Source organism: Chinchilla lanigera, unplaced genomic scaffold (assembly GCF_000276665.1).
Source record: "Chinchilla lanigera isolate Chin_1 unplaced genomic scaffold, ChiLan1.0 scaffold00057, whole genome shotgun sequence".
Classification (NCBI taxonomy): domain Eukaryota; kingdom Metazoa; phylum Chordata; class Mammalia; order Rodentia; family Chinchillidae; genus Chinchilla; species Chinchilla lanigera.
The window spans coordinates 69,795-90,351 of record NW_004955458.1 but is presented as its reverse complement, the minus strand read 5'-3'; the positions used below and the strand labels follow the sequence as shown (position 1 = coordinate 90,351).

At 46.0% G+C, this 20,557-nt stretch overlaps 1 protein-coding gene and 1 pseudogene across 2 annotated transcripts; one reads left to right on the top strand and one right to left on the bottom strand.

The window, feature by feature from the left end:
• The first annotated feature begins 7,573 nt into the window (after nt 1-7,573).
• On the top strand, nt 7,574-15,984 carry Krt76 (keratin 76, type II). Of its 2 annotated transcripts, XM_013520810.1 has the most exons (10): nt 7,574-8,137; nt 9,209-9,429; nt 10,784-10,844; nt 11,492-11,587; nt 12,108-12,272; nt 12,380-12,505; nt 13,144-13,364; nt 14,643-14,677; nt 15,088-15,162; nt 15,220-15,984. In XM_013520810.1, the coding sequence occupies exons 1-10, from the start codon at nt 7,574-7,576 to the stop codon at nt 15,450-15,452; spliced, it is 1,797 nt and encodes a 598-aa protein (XP_013376264.1). In that variant the 3' UTR covers nt 15,453-15,984. The 2 variants fall into 2 exon arrangements, with proteins under 2 accessions (XP_013376264.1, XP_005397184.1); XM_005397127.2 differs by having other exon boundaries at nt 15,088-15,984.
• Nucleotides 15,985-16,122: 138 nt separating this feature from the next.
• Nucleotides 16,123-19,924, bottom strand: LOC102006984 (annotated as a pseudogene).
• Nucleotides 19,925-20,557: the final 633 nt, after the last annotated feature.

The window sequence follows — 20,557 nt, the reverse complement described above, 5'->3', positions numbered from 1 at the left end:
CTCTATCTTCTGGGATTCAGGTTGCAGGCCAGAGTGAGTATCAACAGTGTTGGTGACACATCCACAGACCAGAAAACAGGAATGGTTTCCCACAAGAATCTGAAAGTAGATCAGCGCCTGGTTGTGGATAATCCAGACCTGACTGCTGCTGATGAAGGTTTGTATGTAGAATTTTAGGTAATTTGGAGGTAAATCTCTACAGGACTCTTGTCAGTTTTGCCTAAAGCTGGGTGGCGGTTTGTTAGCCAATCATCAGAAAACTTATCTCCTGGGATTTGACCTCTGCTTCTTTCTGCCTTCTCAGCACTTTAGCCCAAGTGCCTTCTTTCTCTGCTGACAAAGGTCAGACACGTAGGCACCTTGCAATACTCCTGGGCTGGCTGAGAAAACTCAGCTCTGAAAATGTATTTTGTCCGTGTCTCTTTCAAACCATTCTGGTGTACAAAGGACACAATTTATACATCATTGTCATGCCTAAGAGCAACTTAATCACCGCCAACCCTTGTAGTCCTGGCTGAAGGCTGGGAGCTGACTGTCCTAGGAAACCACTGATGGAGGTAGAGAGGGATCAGCCTGATAACCTCTGGAATCTACAGTGATATGACCACATGGTGACAGCTCCATTACCTCCTGAGAAGACGGGCATGAAAAGGTGGCTGTAGATATCAATAAAACTCGTTCTTGCTGGCTGTGGTGGCACATACTTGTAATCCTAGCACTGTTAGAGGCTGAGGCAGGAGAGTCACAGATTTGAGCACACCCTATGCAATTAGGCACCTTAGTGAGACCCTGTCTCAAAATAAAAAATAAAAATAAAAATAGACTGGGGATGTAGCTCAGTATGAAGGCCATAGTTTCAATTCCCAGCACCACTACCACCAAAACAAAAAAACAAATCAAAATCAAAACAAAAACTGAAAGAAAAAACAAAAACAAAAACAAAAAAAGAGCTGTGGTTCTTGGTAGAGGTGATTCTGTGCCCTCTGCCAACATACGGGGACATACACAGCTGTAAGGCAGAGCCTTGAACATTACAAAACATCCTACAATGCACAGGCCAATCCCGTCAACAAAGAAATAGTCCATCTGAGGTGTCAGTAGCGCTGTTGCTGAGAACCTTCCATCAAGGCAAGAGGCCATCCCGTTCCCCGAAGCCTGGGAAACACTCCTTAGCAAAGAGGGATCCTTCTGGATTGGAGAGTTTGTGGTAAAATGGACATGTCCTTTTATTCAGGACAAAACCATAAGAAACAAGTCAGGAATGTGGTGTGGCTCTAGGTGGGGACTTTCAAGACCTGAGCAAATAACCCTTGATGGGTGTACGGGTGGTTCTGGTATTGACCTGTTAGTTTATGCCAGTGTGAATTTGATACTCTGGTCCCTTTGCTAGAAGTGCTCAGTCCATCTTCCACCACTTACTCCTTCTTGAAATTACTCAGGATGGCCTCCCTAGACCCCGCCTCACTTCTGTGGTACTGAATACCTGCTGCCTGGGCTCCCTGGACTTGTTTACTCCCTTTATCATGTGTCCTGCTCTCTCAAAATGACCAACTTCAGTGTCTGCTCTCCACCAGGATGGAAGTTACCTGAAGGCCATGGATGCACTTCACTCATCCTTGTGCCCTTCTGTGATCAGATGGGGCCTGGCACATCGCAGGGACTGTGGATTATCCTGAGTTAATGAGGTTTGCAAAAGGGCAGGGTGGATTGCTGTCCTGACATATTTAACAAAAACAGTACAATTAGACAACTGAGTTTTTGGTGTAACTAAGTTACTGGTGTAAGTCATACACTGGAATTTTGCATGTCATCTTATTTAATCCTTACAACTGCCATAGGAGGCAGGTAGTAATTATCCTCATTTTCTAGAGGAGGGTACTGGGGCTTAGAGAGGCAGAGTGACATGCCTGATGGGAAGAGGCAGATCTAGGTCTCAAATCCGAAGCCTAAACTTGTAACAACTGTGCTAGGCTGCTGAACAGATGGGGTTGGCCAACTTCTTGGCCTGCAGGTCATCCTCTCTGGTATGTTCTGAGTCCTTGGCATGTGGTGCTAACAACTCTCTGGAGTAGAGAGGAGCTGTAAACCAAACCGGAAGTTCATATGTGAGCAGGACAGGTTTCCCCAGCAGAGGCCTGTGAGGGTGGATGGGATGCCTTCAACTCCCCACAGGTCTGATCTCCAGCTGCAGGAGCAGGAGGCATTGAAGGAGGAAGTACCTTGATAATGATGGGTGTTTCTCTTTGATGCCAGAGAGGAGTTTGTGAGGTTTAAATCTATTTTCATTAACACAAGTTGACGCTTCAAGGCAGATCTAACCATCCTGTGTTGGGGGTGGGGACTTTAAATGTCAAAGTAGATTTTTCACTCTGAGATGATGTATTTTTGTTTTGTTTTGTTTTCCAGTACCGGGATTCAAACTCATGACCTTGCGCTTGCCAGGCAGGCACTGTGCCGCTGAGTTAAATCCCCAGCCCCCGAGATGATGTATTTTGACTTGCTGAAATCCACACAGAAATAGAAAGTTTTCATAGATTTATTTCAGGCTTTGGAGTTGGAGAGTCTGAGATTAAAATCTCAGCTTACTGAGCTAACTGACTTGGGCAAGCTAATGAACTTCATGTCCTTAGCTGTAAAACTGAATGAAAAATTTAACCTTGTGCAATTTTGTAACAATTAGAAATGACAGTTGTAAACAGCTTAGGCCAGTGCTTTATATATGGTAGGTGCTCCATCAGTGTTAAATGTTTTTATTTATTTTTTTACAGATAGGTGATAGAAGTAAATATTTGAGAAGGGAAATTTATTTTCACTAGAAAATTAGAAAATCCTCCTATTTCTGAGGAGTATGCAGTTTCTTTCTTTCTTTCTTTCTTTCTTTCTTTCTTTCTTTCTTTCTTTCTTTCTTTCTTTCTTTTTCTTTCTTTCTTTTTTTCTTGTACCGGGGATTTAACCCAGGTGCTTGCCAATACTAGGTAAGCATTCTACCACTGAGCTACATCCCTAGGCTCTTTAAAAACTTTATTTTGAGAGAGGTTCTTACTAAGTTGCCCAGGCTCATCTTGAGCTTGCAATCTCCCCATCTCAGCCTCTGAGTAATGGGATTCGGGATGTACTCAGTTTAAATATTTATCAGTCAATGGGTTGCACTGCTGATGAGCCACATAGTGGGAAATGGGTCAGCTAGGCGTGGAGGATAATGTCTACTACAGACATTATGATTCCTTGCAATGTCTTGCAAAAATCAGACTTCAATGTTGCACTGACCCTAAATTGGGCTGCCCCTCAGAGCTCCTCCCCACTCTTTGGCCACAGAACTGCCACCTATGAGGAAGCCTTCATATCTCAATGTCATCAACACAAGGGCTCCACATGCCAAGCAGCCGCACTGAGTGAAGGTTTTCTAACATTACCTCCAATAGTCCGCACTGTCTCCCTGTGAGGAGGCTATGCTCATTCCAATTTTGTGAAGGGAAAATTTAGCGCCAGAAGGTAAAACAACTTGCCTGATGTCGTGCACCTGGAGAGCGGCAAGGCTGAGACATCCACAGGCCTGTCTACCTCCGAGATCTCCATATTTCCCCCTCCTCCAAGTGCATAGGAAGAGAGGGAGGAGAGGCATCCGTTTGAGTTCCAGATAACCCAGCATGCTGAGGGCTTTCCAAAAGACCCGGCAGTGTCCATGCTGGTGGGAAATATGCATGGATGTGACGGTCGGTCTTTAGAGAACCTCTGCACTTCCTGGTTCCCCACTGCCCTTCTCTCTTCCTCTTCAGGCAGGCCACAGTCTGCTCTCAGCTTCCTACTGCCTCACTTGCAGCAGGTTCTCCTTTACAGGGATGAGGCAAATCTGGACCTTATGCCTATACGCCCCAGCTGGTCTATCTGTCATTCTCATCTGCTCTGGGTGGGTGACTAGTGACTATATTCAACAGCATCTTAGTAGGGTTAAGACAGAAAGATTTGTTGTTAAATTTGCTTGGGAGGCTTGGTTTAAATGGAGATAAGAAGATTATTTCCTGTAGGACTTTTTTTTTTTTTTTTGAGATAGAGTCTTGCTGTATAGTTCAGACTGGCCTCAAGCTCATGATGTAGCCCAGGCTGGTGTCAAACTTGCAGTGATTCTCCTGCCTCAGCCTCCTGATTGCTGGGATTACAGGTGTACACCATCATGCCCCCCCCTTCTATAGGACTTTTAAGGACTCTTAATAGGCTAATGATGTTTATTAAAATCCCAAGAGTCAGCAGGCCTGTAATCCCAGCTCCCAGGAGTCTGAGGCAGGAGAATCATAATTTAGAGCTTCTCTGGGCAATTTAGTGAGACCTTGTCTCAAAACAAAAACAAAACAAACAAACAAACAAACAAATTAGATGTGAAGGTGAGGGTTCTGGGTTCAATTCTCATACTAAAAAAAAAATCCCAAGACAAGGTATAAAATTCTCATTTCCCAAATTTATTTGACAATAGAGCCTTTTAATCAAGGCTGTCTGGGGGGATACAATTCTGACATAGACAAGCCCTAGGAGGGATCTAAGAACCAGACAAAGTTTATGGGTGAGTTGAAGTGTATTTGAAGGCAGAATTAGAATAAATTGTGATTGTTAACAACTAAGAGTTAGAAACAAGAGGATTTCATGTACTTAGATGTTTACTTCTTTATAAAGCTTTAGCTATAAAGAGAGCTTGCTCTATATGGTAATACATTTTTACTATTTTCTGGCTAAGTGAATTTATTCTAGTTGTTTATAGATTTTATTTCAACATGGTAAAAAGGAAAAAAAGAATATTAACTTTTAGCCTAGGGGTAGCACACCCAGATTTATTGATTTTTATTTCTGTCCTTTTTCTTTCTTTCTCAGCAAATTAGTGCTTCTCTTGATGTGGGATCTGTGAATCTATGTGTACAAAGGGGCGGCGGCCATCATTCACTCACCCTCAGCGAGCCTGGGCGGAGAAGCTTGCCTGCCCACTTTGACCTAGGGGAAATGGCTACTGTTTCATGATTCATTTCTTCACTCACAATTATATTGCAGGCAACTCTTAAGCCTTCTTACTGCAGTTGGATACCAGAGAGCAATTTTGTTAGAGGAAATAACTCTACTTGGTGACACTTTCCCTTGTTTTATGGGTGGGGAAGTGAGAACCCATAATGTTCAGCCACCCGGCAATCTTCACACAGAAGGCCCTGGCAGGTGAGGGATTATCGCTCAGGCTGCTGGCGGCAGGCGGCCTATTTAGACACCACTCCTCTACAAGATCCTCCAGTAAATAGGAAATATTGCCAACCACGGCAACTCTGGGCGTTTCCTGAGGCTTCACCAACTGCTGAGAACACCACTCTGACTTGCTAAGTAAGGAGGTGATACTTTGGCAGGCAAAAGTGACACAAAGGAGGGGAACCCAACCCAAACACATGCTGTTTGGCCTATCACCTGTCTCCATCCTGCTCTTCCAGCACGTGCCAGGGTGACAGCAATGAGCCACACGCAGTCAGGGACTGTCACCCACTGCCTTGGCGCTAGAGCCTGGGGAGGGAAAGGGAATGGGGGATGCCGCTGTCTGTCCTTTCTTGCTTTGGACCCTCACCTTGGTCTTCAGGTGAGCCTGGCTCAGCTCCCCTCCACCCCTGAGAGGGCACTTGATCTCCTTTTAAAGAATTCCAAAACAACCATAAGTAAGACCTCACCAGGAGGGCCTGGGACCTAACGCTGGAGTCAATATCACAAAAAACCTGACACAGAATCCTCTTTGTACATTTTCTACAGACAGATAATTTGATTTCAAAATACAAGCATTTAGGGCCAGAGGTGCAGCTCTGTGGTACAGTGCTGGCCTTGCACGGGCCAGGCCCTGGGTTTCACATCCAGCACTGAAAAATAAACAAACAAAAAACAGACGGAAAAACCAGAAAATTTACACATTTGTTGCTGGGCTCTATGTATTTAAATTTCAAAGCAACCCTGTCCATAAGGTAGATGCCTCCTTTTGCAAACAAGGAAAGAGAAAAAGTCAAGTGTTGCCAAGGCCACCAAATGAAATTGCTTGATTTGAGGTCCTGCACAGTTTTCAGATCAATCATCTGTCTTACATTGTCCCAAAAACTGTCTTAAAAACTATACCAGAAACATAGAATGCCAGCTCTGGTTTGAAAGTATTTCTGAAGACATAGCAGCCACTTCTTTCATGGGGAGTCTAAAGTCACCCACTTCTGCAAACTTCTATGCAGATGACAACCAGAGAGTGTGCTCTTGTGGGGTGTGGCTGGGTGTGGAGGTGGGTTGCTGTGGGGCTGGGGGACAGCTGAGTTCCTGGGAGTTAGAGCAGTAGCTCATCTGTGTCCCTACTCTGCTATCAAGGGTCCTTCACCCCCTTCCCCTGGACCAGAGAGAACTCTCACAGTCTAGACCAGGGCTTCCCAAGCTTCCTGGATCAAAAGATTTCTTGGAGGGCTTGTTGAAAGATGGAACACCCAAGTTCTTTGGAAATCTTCATTCACAGGATTAGGGTGGGAACTGTGTGTAGATATTTAGTTCAGTCAACATCTGTCTGTGCAGTGCTTGCCCTAAACTAAGAGCTGGGCAGGCTGAATGGGTAGGACTCAGGCTCTTCCCTTGAGAAGCTCAGGGCATACAGGGGCACTGACAAGTGAACAGGGCCATGATGGGAAAAGTCCAGGGTGTGGTAGCAAAATAGAGACACTGAGATGAGTGGAGCTCTTGAGCCGATTCTACTAACCAGAGGAAGGGTCCTTACATTCTGTCCCTTTTGGCTCTGAACCTGGAAATCGCTTCTGTCTGTCTAGGATGGTGGTTCCAGGGCTTGGCTTGAGACTCCTCTTTTGCACATGCCCTTCTGCTCTTTCTAAGTTTCACACTTGCTGGCTCCATATCTTGAGCCTCCCTTTCTCCAAGGGCCAGACATATCGGTTCTATTTTGGTTTCTTTCTCATAAGCAGCATTTCTCAGCTCACCTCCAGGCTAGCTGAAGTGGTGGCAGAGTGGATCCTGTGGGGTCAGTGCACCCCTCATCTCCTGGGCCACCGAGGCCCTCTCTGAAGAGTTGGTGCCGTGCCATTAGGAACAATGAGAGCTTAGCCATTGGTGGAGCTCTTGGGCATGGTGGCACCACAGAGGGGGGACTTGACCCACCTGAAAGTGGCTACCTGGCCCTCAGGGTGTGTCATGGAGCTCAGTGGCTGCTCCCCCTGGGGTCTAAAGTCAGTTCACCCTGCTGAATCAGGTGATCCTTGTGTTCCCAAAGGTCCTTGAGGAAATCACATGAAGGGAGGGCGGAGAGCTCCATTTTTTATTAACTGAGGCATGTTTGGGTGATTAAACTAAGAAAGCAAAGCCATTTTGGCCCAGAGGATTATCTTGGAGGTGTGCTGGGAACCAAGAAGTAACTTAATGCCTACAAGGCAAACCAAACCCAAGATGACTCTCAGATAATTGCTTGTCTTTCCTTCTGCCAAGCCAAACGGCCTGGAATATAAAGGCCACTCTACTCTCCCTGCACTGTCTTCATCTTCAGCTCTTGCTAAAGGATCACTAGCTCACCTCCAAGCTCCTCACCATGAGCAGACAAGCCTGCAAGAAATCCTTCAGTTGTGGGAGCCAGGGCTTCTCTGGCCGCTCAGCTGTCATGTCTGGTGGCAGCAGGATGAGCTGTGTGGCCCGAACTGGTGGAGGGGCTTGTGGGTTCCGGAGTGGAGCAGGTGGCTTTGGCAGTCACAGCCTCTATAACCTGGGTGGCCACAAGAGTACCTCTATCAGTGTGGCAGCTGGTGGCACCCGGGCTGGTGGCTTCAGTGGAGGGCGCAGCAGCTGTGGTGGTGGCTTTAGGGCTGGCTATGGAGGCAGCTTTGGCGGTAGCAGAGGAATGGGAAGTGGCTTCGGTGGAGCTGGTAGCTTTGGAGGGGCTGGTGGTTTCAGCGGCTTTGCTGGCTTTGGTGGCTTTGGTGGGCCTGGTGGTTTTGGCCCTGATTCCTTCCCTGGAGGAATCCAGGAAGTGACTGTCAATCAGAGCCTCCTACAGCCCCTCAATGTGGAGATCGACCCCCAGATTGGGCAAGTAAAGGCCCAGGAGCGTGAGCAGATCAAGACTCTCAACAACAAATTTGCCTCCTTCATCGACAAGGTGAGGATGAAGCAGGCCTTGGGATGCCCAGAGGCCTGGCATGGGAAGATGCCAGTGGTGTCCTGGCAGCCAGATGGCAGGAGTGCTTGGACCTTGGCCTTGTTCTGCCTTGCTCTCCCCCAGAACAGTGAGCACGCTTCGTTTACCCTTTGGGCCATTTTTTGTCTGTGAAATGTGGGAAGGATTCCTGGTCTTAACTTCCCACTAGAGATGAAATGGGGGCAAATGAGGTGGGAGTCCAAGCAAGCTCTTAGCACTCTGAAGAATGGGCTCATAGCCACGAAATCAGAAGAGTTCACTTTCTTTTCTCCCTGAGATGCAATTTCTTGCTAACCCAAAGTAGCTGGTAACCAATCTTGTGTCAGTACAAATCTCCAATCCCAAGCTGCCCCTCTGCGATGTACCCTGGCAGAGGGCTTCCTCCTGAGTGACGCTGTGCATCAGCCCATGTTATATAGAGCTGCCCCTGGGGCAGACAAGAGTCTGTGGGGTTTGTGGCAGGGGTGGGGGGGAACGAACCAGGATGTGAAGTGGACCTCAGTCAGCGGCAAGCTGAGTATCTGAGAAGAGGTCTTCCTACGTGAAACACCTCAGGAAAAGTTAGACCTTGTAAACTATTTTCGTCACTTTCAGGGGGGTGAAAGAAGCTTATATCTAAAGAAAATTAAAAATAACTTCAGGATAACTTCCTTTAGCTGTGTTCTGAAGGGTCCCAAAAGACTTAAGGCAGACCTAGGTTAGCTCTTAGCTGTGTCATTCGGTATCTATGCCGCTTTTGGCAATGTAAGCTCTTTGAGCCTCAGTTTCTTAATCTGTGAAGTGGGAATTAGCCTCTTGTACAGGTGGTTGTAGGAGTAAATGAGACAGAATATGTAAGAATAGCAAGTAATAGCATAAATACTCAACAAATTACAGCTTTCTCTTTTTCTCATCCTCATCCTTCCCAAATTCCAAAACAGAGAGGCCCCTGTGGATTAAAGAACTGGGTTCATTCTCCACATTTCCACCTTTTGGGATAGGTGCTCCACCTGCCCAACTCAAGGCGCCCCTTTCCTTCCTCCTCTGACACAGGTGCGCTTCCTGGAGCAGCAGAACAAGGTCCTGGAGACCAAGTGGGAGCTGCTCCAGCAGCACACGGTGGGCTCCGGCTCTGCCCCCCGCAGCCTGGAGCCTTTCTTTGAATCTTACATCAGCTTCCTGCACAAGCAGCTGGACTCACTTCTGGGGGAGAGAGGGAATCTGGAGGGAGAGTTAAAGAACATGCAGGACCTGGTGGAAGACTTCAAAAAGAAGTAAGGGCTCCAAAGGGGGAGTCTCCCTTCCTGGAGGATTCACCGTGGGGTGTGGTGGTAATTCGGGATTTCAACTATTCCTGATGGTGCCTTCAGCCAATACTCTTGGATGGTTTTCGAGTGAAGCGTGACCTAGCAGGAGGCGTTGACAGGGCTGGGGGCTGACTCCTGCATGGCTCATTATTATATATTTTTCAGTCTCCAGCATGCCCCCTCCTCCAGCCCAGTTGGATACAAGCATCTTCCCCAAAGTTAAGCCCTTTAGGATGGGGAGTGTGAGCCCTCACACTTTATTGTACATGGGAGTCTCCCTGGAAGCTTGTTGAAAGTGCATTTTCCTGTGTCAAAGTCCTCAATATTCTGAATCAGTAGGTGTGGACAGGCCCCAGGGGTCTGATGTTCCCATCTCCCGGGACTCTAGGGAGAGGGTCCAGGGCTGTACACTGTAAAGTGCTCTTGCAGTGCATTCTTCCAATCCCCCGCATCTGTAGCTTCAGTCAGCCTCCTCCTGCAGGTTCCAAGTTATAATTCACATCCTCTGTGGTCTGTGAAGGGTGAATGGGGCCTCTCAAGGTGAGAGGGGACTCCTGACTTCCCCAGGGGTCAGGACTCACAGGGACAGGCACAGTTGCTTTGGGGATGTCCCCTTCCAACTCCACACTGTACAAGCTGGTGGCCACTGGCTGTCTGGCAGGTTTCAGGCTGGGTTCTGGGGATCCATTGGCAACTCAGATTCACATAGTCCAAAAACAGCTTTGCTCCAAGAATGGTTCCTGTTCTCCAGTCTTCATAAAAGCCAAACTCACAGTAGGAGAGTCCTTAACAGGCCGACATCCCCCAGCCTTGATGCACTCAGAAGAGGAGTTCATTTTTATCCCAAGTTCCTATGAGAAACCTTTGTAATTAATGAAAGTGGAGCAAACAGACAGAAGCATCCAGGGAGAGGAACCATCCCTTTGGGTCCTCTGTGTGCACACTGTGTTTTGTGAAGTCGGTCTAAGGGCCCAGGCAAGCAGTTGGCTTCTTGACATCTTCCCCCACTCTGACTGCCCACATCTCAGCTTGTCTACTGGATTAAGAGGGAAGTGGGTGAGGCAGTACCCTGAGCTCTGAGAAAACTCTGGAAAGCACCAGCTACGTGATTTTCAGGGCTCAATGCAAAATGATAATTCAGGACCCTTGTTAAGAAATTATGAAGACGTTCAAGCCAGCAGGGCATTAAACCTTGTACGAGGACTTGTGAGCTCTGAGACTGATGGAAGTGCACAGGTCGCATACCCACAAAGCAGGCCCTGTCTCTGGGTGAGCAGATTCTGAAATGTCACTGTCCAAATGTGTGTCTCTGTCTGTGCAGGTATGAAGATGAGGTCAACAAGCGCACTGTGGCAGAGAACGAGTTCGTGGGGCTCAAGAAGGTGGGTGGGCAAAACAAGCAGGCCAAGCTTCCTTTCCCCTGCAAGGAGGGGGCAGGGCCACTGATCCTATGCTGTGGATGTGGCTGATATTTTCCTTACATTTTTGGAAATGTTTGATCAAGGAAGCTGCTCTGTACATTACTGGTGGGGAAGACATCTTTAAACTCTACTGTGACTAATGAACTAATTAGGAATGTGAACTAATAATGCATGTTTATGAGTAGCATCAATCAAAATCTTCAGCCTTCACATGCATTCTGGGTATTATTAATAACTATAATCAACTTGCTTATTTAAACCATATCATCATAAAGATAAATTAGTAAAAACACTCTCATTTATATTCAGGAGGTTGGGCTTTTCATACTACATAACCAAATCACATATACTAGTAAATGTTTCCTACCCTAAAACTACACGGTTACTCTGTGCCTGGCTGGTAAGGTTTGCGGTTTGTTATGGAACAGGTTCGATTGGTCAGAGTCATTGAAAGGAAGAAAACCACTTTGATTTTTCTTTCTTTTAAAAGGTCAGGTGAGAAGTCACACTCAGAAGGGCCATGGGAGGAACAGATAGGAGAGATGAAGGCTTAGAAAGAGCTGTGGATGGGAGGGACTCATTCTTCAGGTTTCTGATCGCTCTTTCAGAATGTGGATGCTACTTACATGAACAAGGTGGAGCTGCAGGCTAAGGTGGACAGCCTGACAGATGAAGTGAACTTCCTGAGGACCCTCTATGACATGGTGATTCCTTGGTTTGCTAAGCTCCAGAGACTGCCCCCTGGCATCCTCCCAAAATGCCTCCCAGGTGTAACTTTAGGGGATGGTCGAATAATAGGATACTAGAACAGGGTTCAGAACTGAGCTCTGCCCTACCACGGATATGTTAACTTAGCTCCCCTAGCCTGTGTATGCTTGGTCTCTGGGCCATGGCCCCACTCTCTCTCAGTCCATTTTGCTCTATTTCTCCTCCTCTGGCTCCTAATTCAGCTTCTTCATAATATCCTTCCCTACTGTATTCCCATGGAGACCTACACAGCAGAGCTCACTGGATTATACTTTTAGGCCAGAAGCCTGATTATATTTGTATAGTTCCTTGTTCTTTTAGCCTTGTTGCTTTGCATTCTTTAGCCTCCAACCTGGCCTGAAATGTAAGCGGATTTTTCTACCTTACGCTGTAGCACCATCCTTGGGGTATCTCTTCTCTGCTAATAGAGGATTCCCAGCATCCTCTGGGGCCAGTGACCATCCATGTTCCTTGCAGGAGCTGTCTCAGGTGCAGAGCCATGTCAGTGACACATCTGTGGTTCTGTCCATGGACAACAACCGTGACCTGGACCTGGACAGCATCATTGCTGAGGTCCGTGCCCAGTACGAGGAAATCGCTCAGAGAAGCAAGGCTGAGGCTGAGGCGCTGTACCAGACCAAGGTGGGAGCCCACCCCTCCCCCAAATTCTAGTTTTAGGTCCCAATGATCTTCACCAAGAATGGGCCAATGCTAGATAAAGCCATGTTGACTGCTTTTTCCTCTTTCAGCTTGGAGAGCTGCAGACCACAGCCGGCAGACATGGGGATGACCTGAGGAGCACCAAGAGCGAGATCATGGAGCTCAACAGGATGGTCCAGAGGCTGCGGGCAGAGATTGAGAATGTCAAGAAGCAGGTGGGTCCAGGCTTAATCAGGTAATCCTGGGGGCCTTCTGAGTTCTGGGGAGAAAGAAAAGTACCAGTTGGGCCCCTCTGCCACATGCTTTCATGGTACTGTGGACTAGCACGGTCTTTGGGAACCTCTGCTCTTCCAGATGTTCACTCGGAGACTAGACTTCTTGGGATGCTCCCTAAGGAAAGATGATTGCCCAGGCTGGTTTGCCTAGCATATTCTACAATTGCAGTGTTAGTGTCTTACCTACACAGCTCTGCAGGATCTGCCTTCTGCAGAGCTACTTATCATACTCTTCACATAATCTTGATGGTATCTTTTTATCACTGGAATGCAGTAATTAGTTAAGGGAGTCTAACAGCCTTGCAAAAAAGATCAGTGATTAACCAGTCCATTACTACCTTTGCCAGCCTAAGAAAGCCAATCTGTGCTCTTTTTCTTGATAAGTCATGAGTTGATTTCAGTGGGCCAAGGATGAAGTAACCGATTACAACACTGACTTGTGTTCTGAGCATGTTCCACTGGGACTTCTAAGGAATGGGAAGGAGGCTTGCTAGATGAGGATAAGAGATCTCATGGGAACAATTGGGTGTTTCTTATTTTAGTGTCCATGCTAATAATCTTCCTACCCTCCATCCCAGAATGCCAACCTACAGACATCCATCACAGAAGCTGAGCAGCGTGGGGAGATGGCCTTCAAGGATGCCAATGCCAAGCTCCAAGACTTGCAGGCTGCACTACAGAAGGCCAAGGATGACCTGGCCAGGACGCTGCGTGACTACCAGGAGCTGATGAATGTCAAGCTGGCCCTGGACGTGGAAATTGCCACCTACCGCAAGCTGCTGGAGGGTGAGGAGTGCAGGTGAGTGGCTGTGGAGTCAGCATCCTTCGGATATAATTTTAGAATGATCTTTAATAATTAATAAAGGAGGGCTGGGTGTGGTGGTGCACGCCTGTAATCCCAGGATTTGGGAGGCTGAGGAAGGAGGATCACTATGAGTTCAAGGCCAGCCTGGGTTACATCATGAGATCCTGCCTCAAAAAAAACCCCAGGAAAATGAAGGACCAAGATGATAGATGTGATCTTTCAGACAAAGGGTAAGGAGTCTTCTGAATGACAAAGTTAAGGATTTAAACCCTCCTACTTTTTGTCAGTCAGTATCATCTAATTCTCTGATTGATCATAGACATCAGTACTGAATTACACGTCTATTGATGCTTGCTATGCACAATGTGTTAGGAAAAGTTCTTTGGAGTTATGACAAGAGTTATAGATCAGAGCTGCCCACTGGAACTTTCTGAAATGATTAAAAATGTCCCATACCTATGTTGTGTGGTACAGTTGCTATTAGTCACTTCAGAATTTGAAATGTGGCCAGTGTAGTGGAGGAACTGAATTTGACATTTAATTTAAATTAAGTGGCTTCATGTGGTTAGTGGCTACAACACTGGAGAGTTCAGTGTGGACAGCACTGTAACCTCTCATCCGAGAAGCTGGGTCCATATGGACAAGTGGTTGATACACACATATGCTCCATGCCATGTATACAGCACAAGCCATGTACAATCAGACATGAGGCAGGCCTGCTCCATGAACCACACCAAAATCCAAGATGATGGCCAGGGCCGGTGGGACACTTTCAAATTCATCATGTGTTGAGTGTCAGCCCTTCTCTTATTTTCTCCAACTTGAATAATCACCATCATCACCACCATTGCATCTTTCTGCCAGGGATCACTGGGAAGGCTTCTTGAAAGGGAAAGTTGGACTAAAAATCTCAGAAAGACTGAGAAGGGTGTGCTAGGGTGGGAAAATTGTCTCAGCGGGGGTGAGAGGTGAGGATGGGATAATCAAGTGGGAGTGGGTAGTTTGTCTGGGGCAGGTTTTTACGGCTAAGGGAAAGAGGGTGGGAAGATGAGGAGATGGAGTACAGTTGGAGGGTTGGGGGGGTACCAGATGTCTTAGATGTGGGTCAGCCTCCTTTTCTAGGGAAATAACCTCTTGCAATAGTCTCTTCTCCCAAGAGCCTGACCTCTAGTAGGATACATGGGAAAATGTAGCTCCCAAATTATGAACCCTCAACTATTTGGCTATTGATTCCCTGCAAAACAATTCACATCTCCATCTCTTCTTTCTCAGGATGTCTGGAGAGTGTCAGAATGCTGTGAGCATTTGTAAGTAGCACATTAAAAAAAATCTTCTCCCTGGGTTGTAAAATAGGTAATTGGAAATGTCCTCACTATCTGATGTTCAGGCAAGAGCTTTTGATTCATCGAAGAGGCCACTAAAAGGCAGCTAGGGTCTCTGGCATGGTTGTACAGTCTGTCTTTTGTGTAAGGGGCAGTCTCAAGGGCCAAAACTCAAGCCCCTGTGGTTGGGGGGTGTGCCCTAGGTTGAAGAACCAGAAATTTCTGAGGGTGCATCTGGTTCCTGTTCTCTGGCAGGGACACCAGAGAGCTGGGGTCACTCTTGTTGTGTGTAAGTCAAGCCTATAGAGAGGCTGTAAGTTATGCCACTGAGCCTGAGGAGGGGGGGTGCTTCCAGCTCCCAGACCTTTCTCTGAGTGCAGCATCTTCTCCTGCAGCTGTGCTCAACAATGTCACCTGCACCAGCAGTAGCTCTGGCAGCAGCCTTGGAGCCTTCAGAGGGGTCAATGGCAGCGGCAGCAGCAGCAGCAGTGGCTCCAGAGGCAGCAGTGGCAACAGCTACAGAGAAGGCAGCAGCGGCAGTGGCAGCGAGGGCAGGGGCAGCAACAGGGTCCACCAGAGTCCTAGCAGTGGGAACAGACTGGGAAGTGGAGGCAGCACCTCTGTGAGCCAGAGTGGAATAGGCTTCAGCTCTGGTGTCACCCAGAACTCAGTAGGTAGTGGCTACAAATCTGGCAATGGAGGTAGCGTTGGTGTCCGCTTCTCTCAGACCACCACCTCCAGCCAGCAATGCTCCAAGTGATCCTCCAGCCAAGTCTCCATGCCCACCAGCTTCTGTCTGCAACTGCACTTTCCAATATCTGCTTGGCATCAACAGGTGCACACGGCTCAACTACTGTTTTCCTCAAGTCTCCTGGAGAAGGACTGACCTCTTGGTTCCTCCATCCATAGGTCCTCTCCTAGGCCAGGGAGGTCTAGTTATTAGTCTGGGATAATGATGTCCCTGAAGCATCCCCTGCAGTGGCCTCTGACTTTGGGGGCCCAAGGACCACCTCTTTCTCATTGGGAGTTCATGGTCAAAAGCTAGCATGACGTGGCACTACTTGGGTGGGCAGTCAGTGCTGGAGGGGGAAGGTCAAGATCCCTAGGCTGGGGGCTGGGGATTTAGTTCAGCAGCACAGCACCTGCCTTGCAAGTACAGGTCATGAGTTCAATTCTCGGTACCAGAAAACAAACAAACAAACAAACAAACAAACAAAGATCCCTAGGCTGTGGTTCTCGGAACCCTCCCTGTATCTAGGCATCATGTCCTGAGACTCACTTTTGTCCTTTTACTGTCCTGAGGTGTGGATCCTCTGGTGATGAGTATGTTGTATCTTTTTCCTCAATAAATTGCATGTATATCATATTCTTGTGTTTGCCTTTCACTTAAGGAGTCATGGAAGAGACTAAGGCCCAGGAGTAGAGGGAAATCAGGTTCTAGAAGTTTTTATTATCAGTGATGATAATAAGAACACTGAATAGTCTTGGTTTCTCCTTTATCCATCTTGTTGAGTTCTATAATAGGTCTGCCCCAAAATATTCATGTTAAAGTGGGGGCCTTCCTCACTTCTAAGGAGAGTGTCTCACCCATCCACTAGCCTCTGAGGAAGCCTCTAGGATCTGGCCTTGGAAACAGAGAAAACAGATTGCACTGGGACCTCATCCTTTTTGGTTCATCTTCCCCCAGCCAGACAGCAAATTCTGCAAGCACAGCTACTCAGATCTCAAAGGGTCAATACATAACAGCCTCTTTCCCCTGTGTAGGTTCTGAGCCAATTAAAAAAAGAAAGAACAAGTGGTATGCTGGAGATGTACAGCTCCACGGTTGAGCACTTGCCCTGGCTTTGGTTCCCAGAACTAAAAAGAAAACAAAGGGAAAGTTAATATTGTCTTTCTTACGAACAAAGAGAGTGGGAGCAGGGGATGACATTAAAAAATATCAGCTATTTACTGGCCTTTTAGAGACACTAAGAAAATCACCAACTCCCAGGAAAACAGTATGGAAGGGCTGCTGCATGTATTGCCTAGCTTAACCGGAAGAGATTGACTGTCTCAGCCTAACCCAATGCTCCCTAGACTGGAGGAGTAGGGCTAGGGGATGGCCACTAGGTCTCTTTATCCATCTGCATCAAGAATTCAATCATGGGTGTTATCTCAGGCGCCTTCACAGGGGGTGCAGAACCCAGTGAAAGGTACAATGAATAGAGATGAATAAGGAGAGTGAGACCCCCTTCCCCTCAAACTGAAAGGAATCTGGGATAGGTCATACTCCAAGGCAGAAAGTTGACTCTTGTGAACTGTTGTGAGGAGGGAGCTATGGAGGGAGGTAGTGAAAGACTGAAGGGTACTTGGAACTGGGGGTGGGGTAAATTCAGAAAGACATACTGGAGAGGAAGCCTGGGGAAGGCCTGGGAGGGAGAGAGAGTCTGGGCAACGTGCAGCAAGGGCAAGGGGACAGGGTTCAGCTGTCAGACCAAATCCCACGAGAATTCCTGGACTGGCATCCTGCGTCATGTTCCGGACACAGGCTGAGACTGAACTGTAAGCCAGTGGTGCAGTCCCCTAGAAGCTTTCAGGTGAGGGCATCGTATCTGAGGCCTCAAACCCATTTCCAACTTAAAGACAAAATAGGGGCAGGTCTTTATCTTTGGAGGCAGCCATGCAGGCAGAGTAGGTATTTACCTAAATGGAATAGTCAGAAGAGTTGACAGGAGACTTCCTGAACACTTCAAATCTGACCAGTCATAGCTTTAGGATTAAAAGAATTCATCTCCTCATGGCAACTGCTTCTTTATTTTCCATCCTTTATCCTTTATCCTGTTCTGTCTTCTTTAAGTTCTTTTCCTAGATCATAAAAGCAACATATAGCAAAAATGTGTAATATTCAGCACAATAAAAGATGAAAATATTCTCTCCTTATATGCTACCACTTTGTGACATTTCCCTATGTTCATGTATGTGACATGCATGCACATAGACATAGAGATAGTGCATGTACTTTTATATTTTACAGAGCAGAGTCTTAATTATATCTCTATCTCTATCTATCTATCTATCTATCTATCTATCTATCTATCTATTTATCTGGTCTTACAGTATATATAGAAGAATCAGGTTGCTTTCCAATCTAACCTTTAAAGAAACTTTTGCATCTTTACTACTTGTGTCATTACTTAATTAGTCATAATTACTTGTGTCATTACTTAATTAGCCTCAGGATAAAGGGAACTCACACAGTTTCTGCTTTCATAGAATTTAGACTTTAGCTTGGAAGAAATTTACCAAATAACATTTTTCCATGGTAACGTGTGTATGCAGACTGTTATTTTCTTTGTCAGTACAGATTCTTATTTTAAAAATGAAATCAAAGATCCATATTGAGAACTCGGCTATGGTGTTTTTCTTCTTTTTAGAAGTGTAGCACACACGTTTTCTGGTCAGTAATGTTCTATCAAACGTTTTATTAAACCAGATAGATAAGCATTAAAGCTCTCTCGTGCCGCCACATACTCAAGCTGGGTCAGACTAGTGGAATACCAGTTTTTGGCAGGAGAGATTTTGGCAGGAAGAGGGGTAGAGTTGGTATGGTAGAATTTTAAGAATCTTTTTAGCAAATTACTCCCTAACCAACCCAAAACCCAACAAAATGATTTGTACAGAAAAGATTTTAAGCAAACTTGCATAAAAACGATTAGCATACTAGAAGAAAATGCTGCCCTTTGGTCAATTTGTAGCAGACAACATACTTTAATTGGAAAAATAGTAATTTTAATAAAGTCACCTTTTTATCTTCATAGCATTAGCAAGTGAAAAGTACACACATTTAATACTTAGATCTTTAAGTGGATAATTCTGAAAACTCTAAGATTAGTTTACTGTGTTAGCTTCAGTGTTCACCAATAAAAATGCTCTCACAAAAATGATGCTTAAAAGAAAAGAAACTTCTCTAGAAACACTGGGACGACATCAGGACTAGTGGAAGGCAGTGATAAAGGAACTGTAAACAAGACCAAGGGTTGATTTTTACAGGTTGCTTTTGGTTAAGGACATACTTTTCAGCTGATTCCTACAGCCAAGAGCAACATCTCCCTGCCCATGATATTGGGCAGAAAATAATCGCTTCAGAAATCTCAAGGCGGGGTAGCTGGCTTGTGCAACAGCCTAGATAAACATTCCCAAGTAATCAAAAATCCCAAACAGGTAGGTCATGGGGGTTGAAGGACTGTGACTCTTACCCAAGTGACTGTTGTGCGCTAATGGAAGCTTGATGCAAAGCCTGCCTGTGGTGTTTATGACAGGGAGGGTTGGTACTGATGTTTTCAACGCTGTCAACACAGGGACTTGTATACCAGTCAAAAGAGTCTTCCAAGTGTCCCAGAGCAGTTCGACTTTCAAAAGTACTTGAGAGCTGTGCCTACTTTTGCAGGCCCACAAGGGTTACTGAATACAAGCAAGTGCTTCAGGAAAAGCTCTGGGTTATATATATATATAATTATCCATCAATACCTAACATTAGTGAAGAGCTCCTGAACAAAGTTAGTTTCCCCAAGACGTGTTCTCTTGTCACCAGCCTACTTTGAGGCCCAGAAAGTCCCCATCGTCTAGGAGGAGCTAGTGCTGAAGATTTTTCTGGGGAGCTGGCTTGGCAGATGTCTTGCATAACGCAGTCCCCACTAAATCATGGCTTAAGTCTAGTCCTCTCCCTTCTTTTTTGGCTCTGTAATCCAGAAACATCTCCTTAAATGCCAGAAAGTCCGTGAATGTGAGCAGCATGTTGAATATGTCATCAGCCACTTCATCTTTACGGTGCTTTAACACTGTTGTGAAAGCCGACATGTTGAATTTTGGAATCCGCTCTAGCAGCTGTTCTTCAATATATTTTTCTACCAAAGAAAGATATTCATTAAAAATTGGTGTGTAGGTGAGTTTATTTTCTTCCGTGTCTTCGAATTCTTGATAGTATTTGTCCATGAAATTTGTCTGCAGTATCTGGAACTTGGTATCCATGATAATGTCCTCTATAGACCCAACCACAGCGTCGAATTCGGCCTCAGTCGGTGAAGAGATGGAGAATGCGAAGCTTTCTTCCTCTGGGGCTTCCGTCACTTCCGCTGCTGCATCCATGCTGACATGGGCGGAAAGGCTTGAGTCTGCAGCGGTATACAGGCTTCCGCCAGTTCACGGTGCGATGGAGTGTGCGCCTGCGCGCACCACGGTCCTTCTTGTGTCCCTGGTGCAGTTTGCCTGGGGTCACTGATCTCTAGGTGCCACACCCTGCTATCCGTCACCATGGCTAGGATCATCATTATAATGACTGCATAATATTCCATTATATGGATATAGCACATGTTGAAGTGTGTGTTATTTCTACCTTTTCCACTATAATAAACATTCCATGATTTTTTTCAACACAACACTTGTATCTCCTCCTGCACCCTACTCCAAATTGGTTATCGAACCAAAGGATACTTTACCATTGAGCCACACCCCCAACCGTTTAAATTTTCTATTTTGAGACAGGGTCTTGCAAAGTCACCATGTAACCCAAGCTGGCTCAAACTTGCAAGCCTTTTGCCTCCGCTTCCAAAGTAGCTGAAATTATAAGGATGGGCTACCACTCCAGGCCTATTCATTCTTTTTTTTTTTTTAAATTTATTTTAAAAATAAAAGAAGGAAAACATACTAACAGACACCCATTTACAAAATAGCATAAGAACAATACAAGCAATACAGTCACAGAAAAAGTGGTAGGAAATTAACAATGGCAGCTGTATTACGTATTGACATCTTCAAAGTGGTTTCTCAGGAAAACAAATAGAAACATGCAAGATTGATCAAATAAGTAATCATTAACTGTTCCTTTCA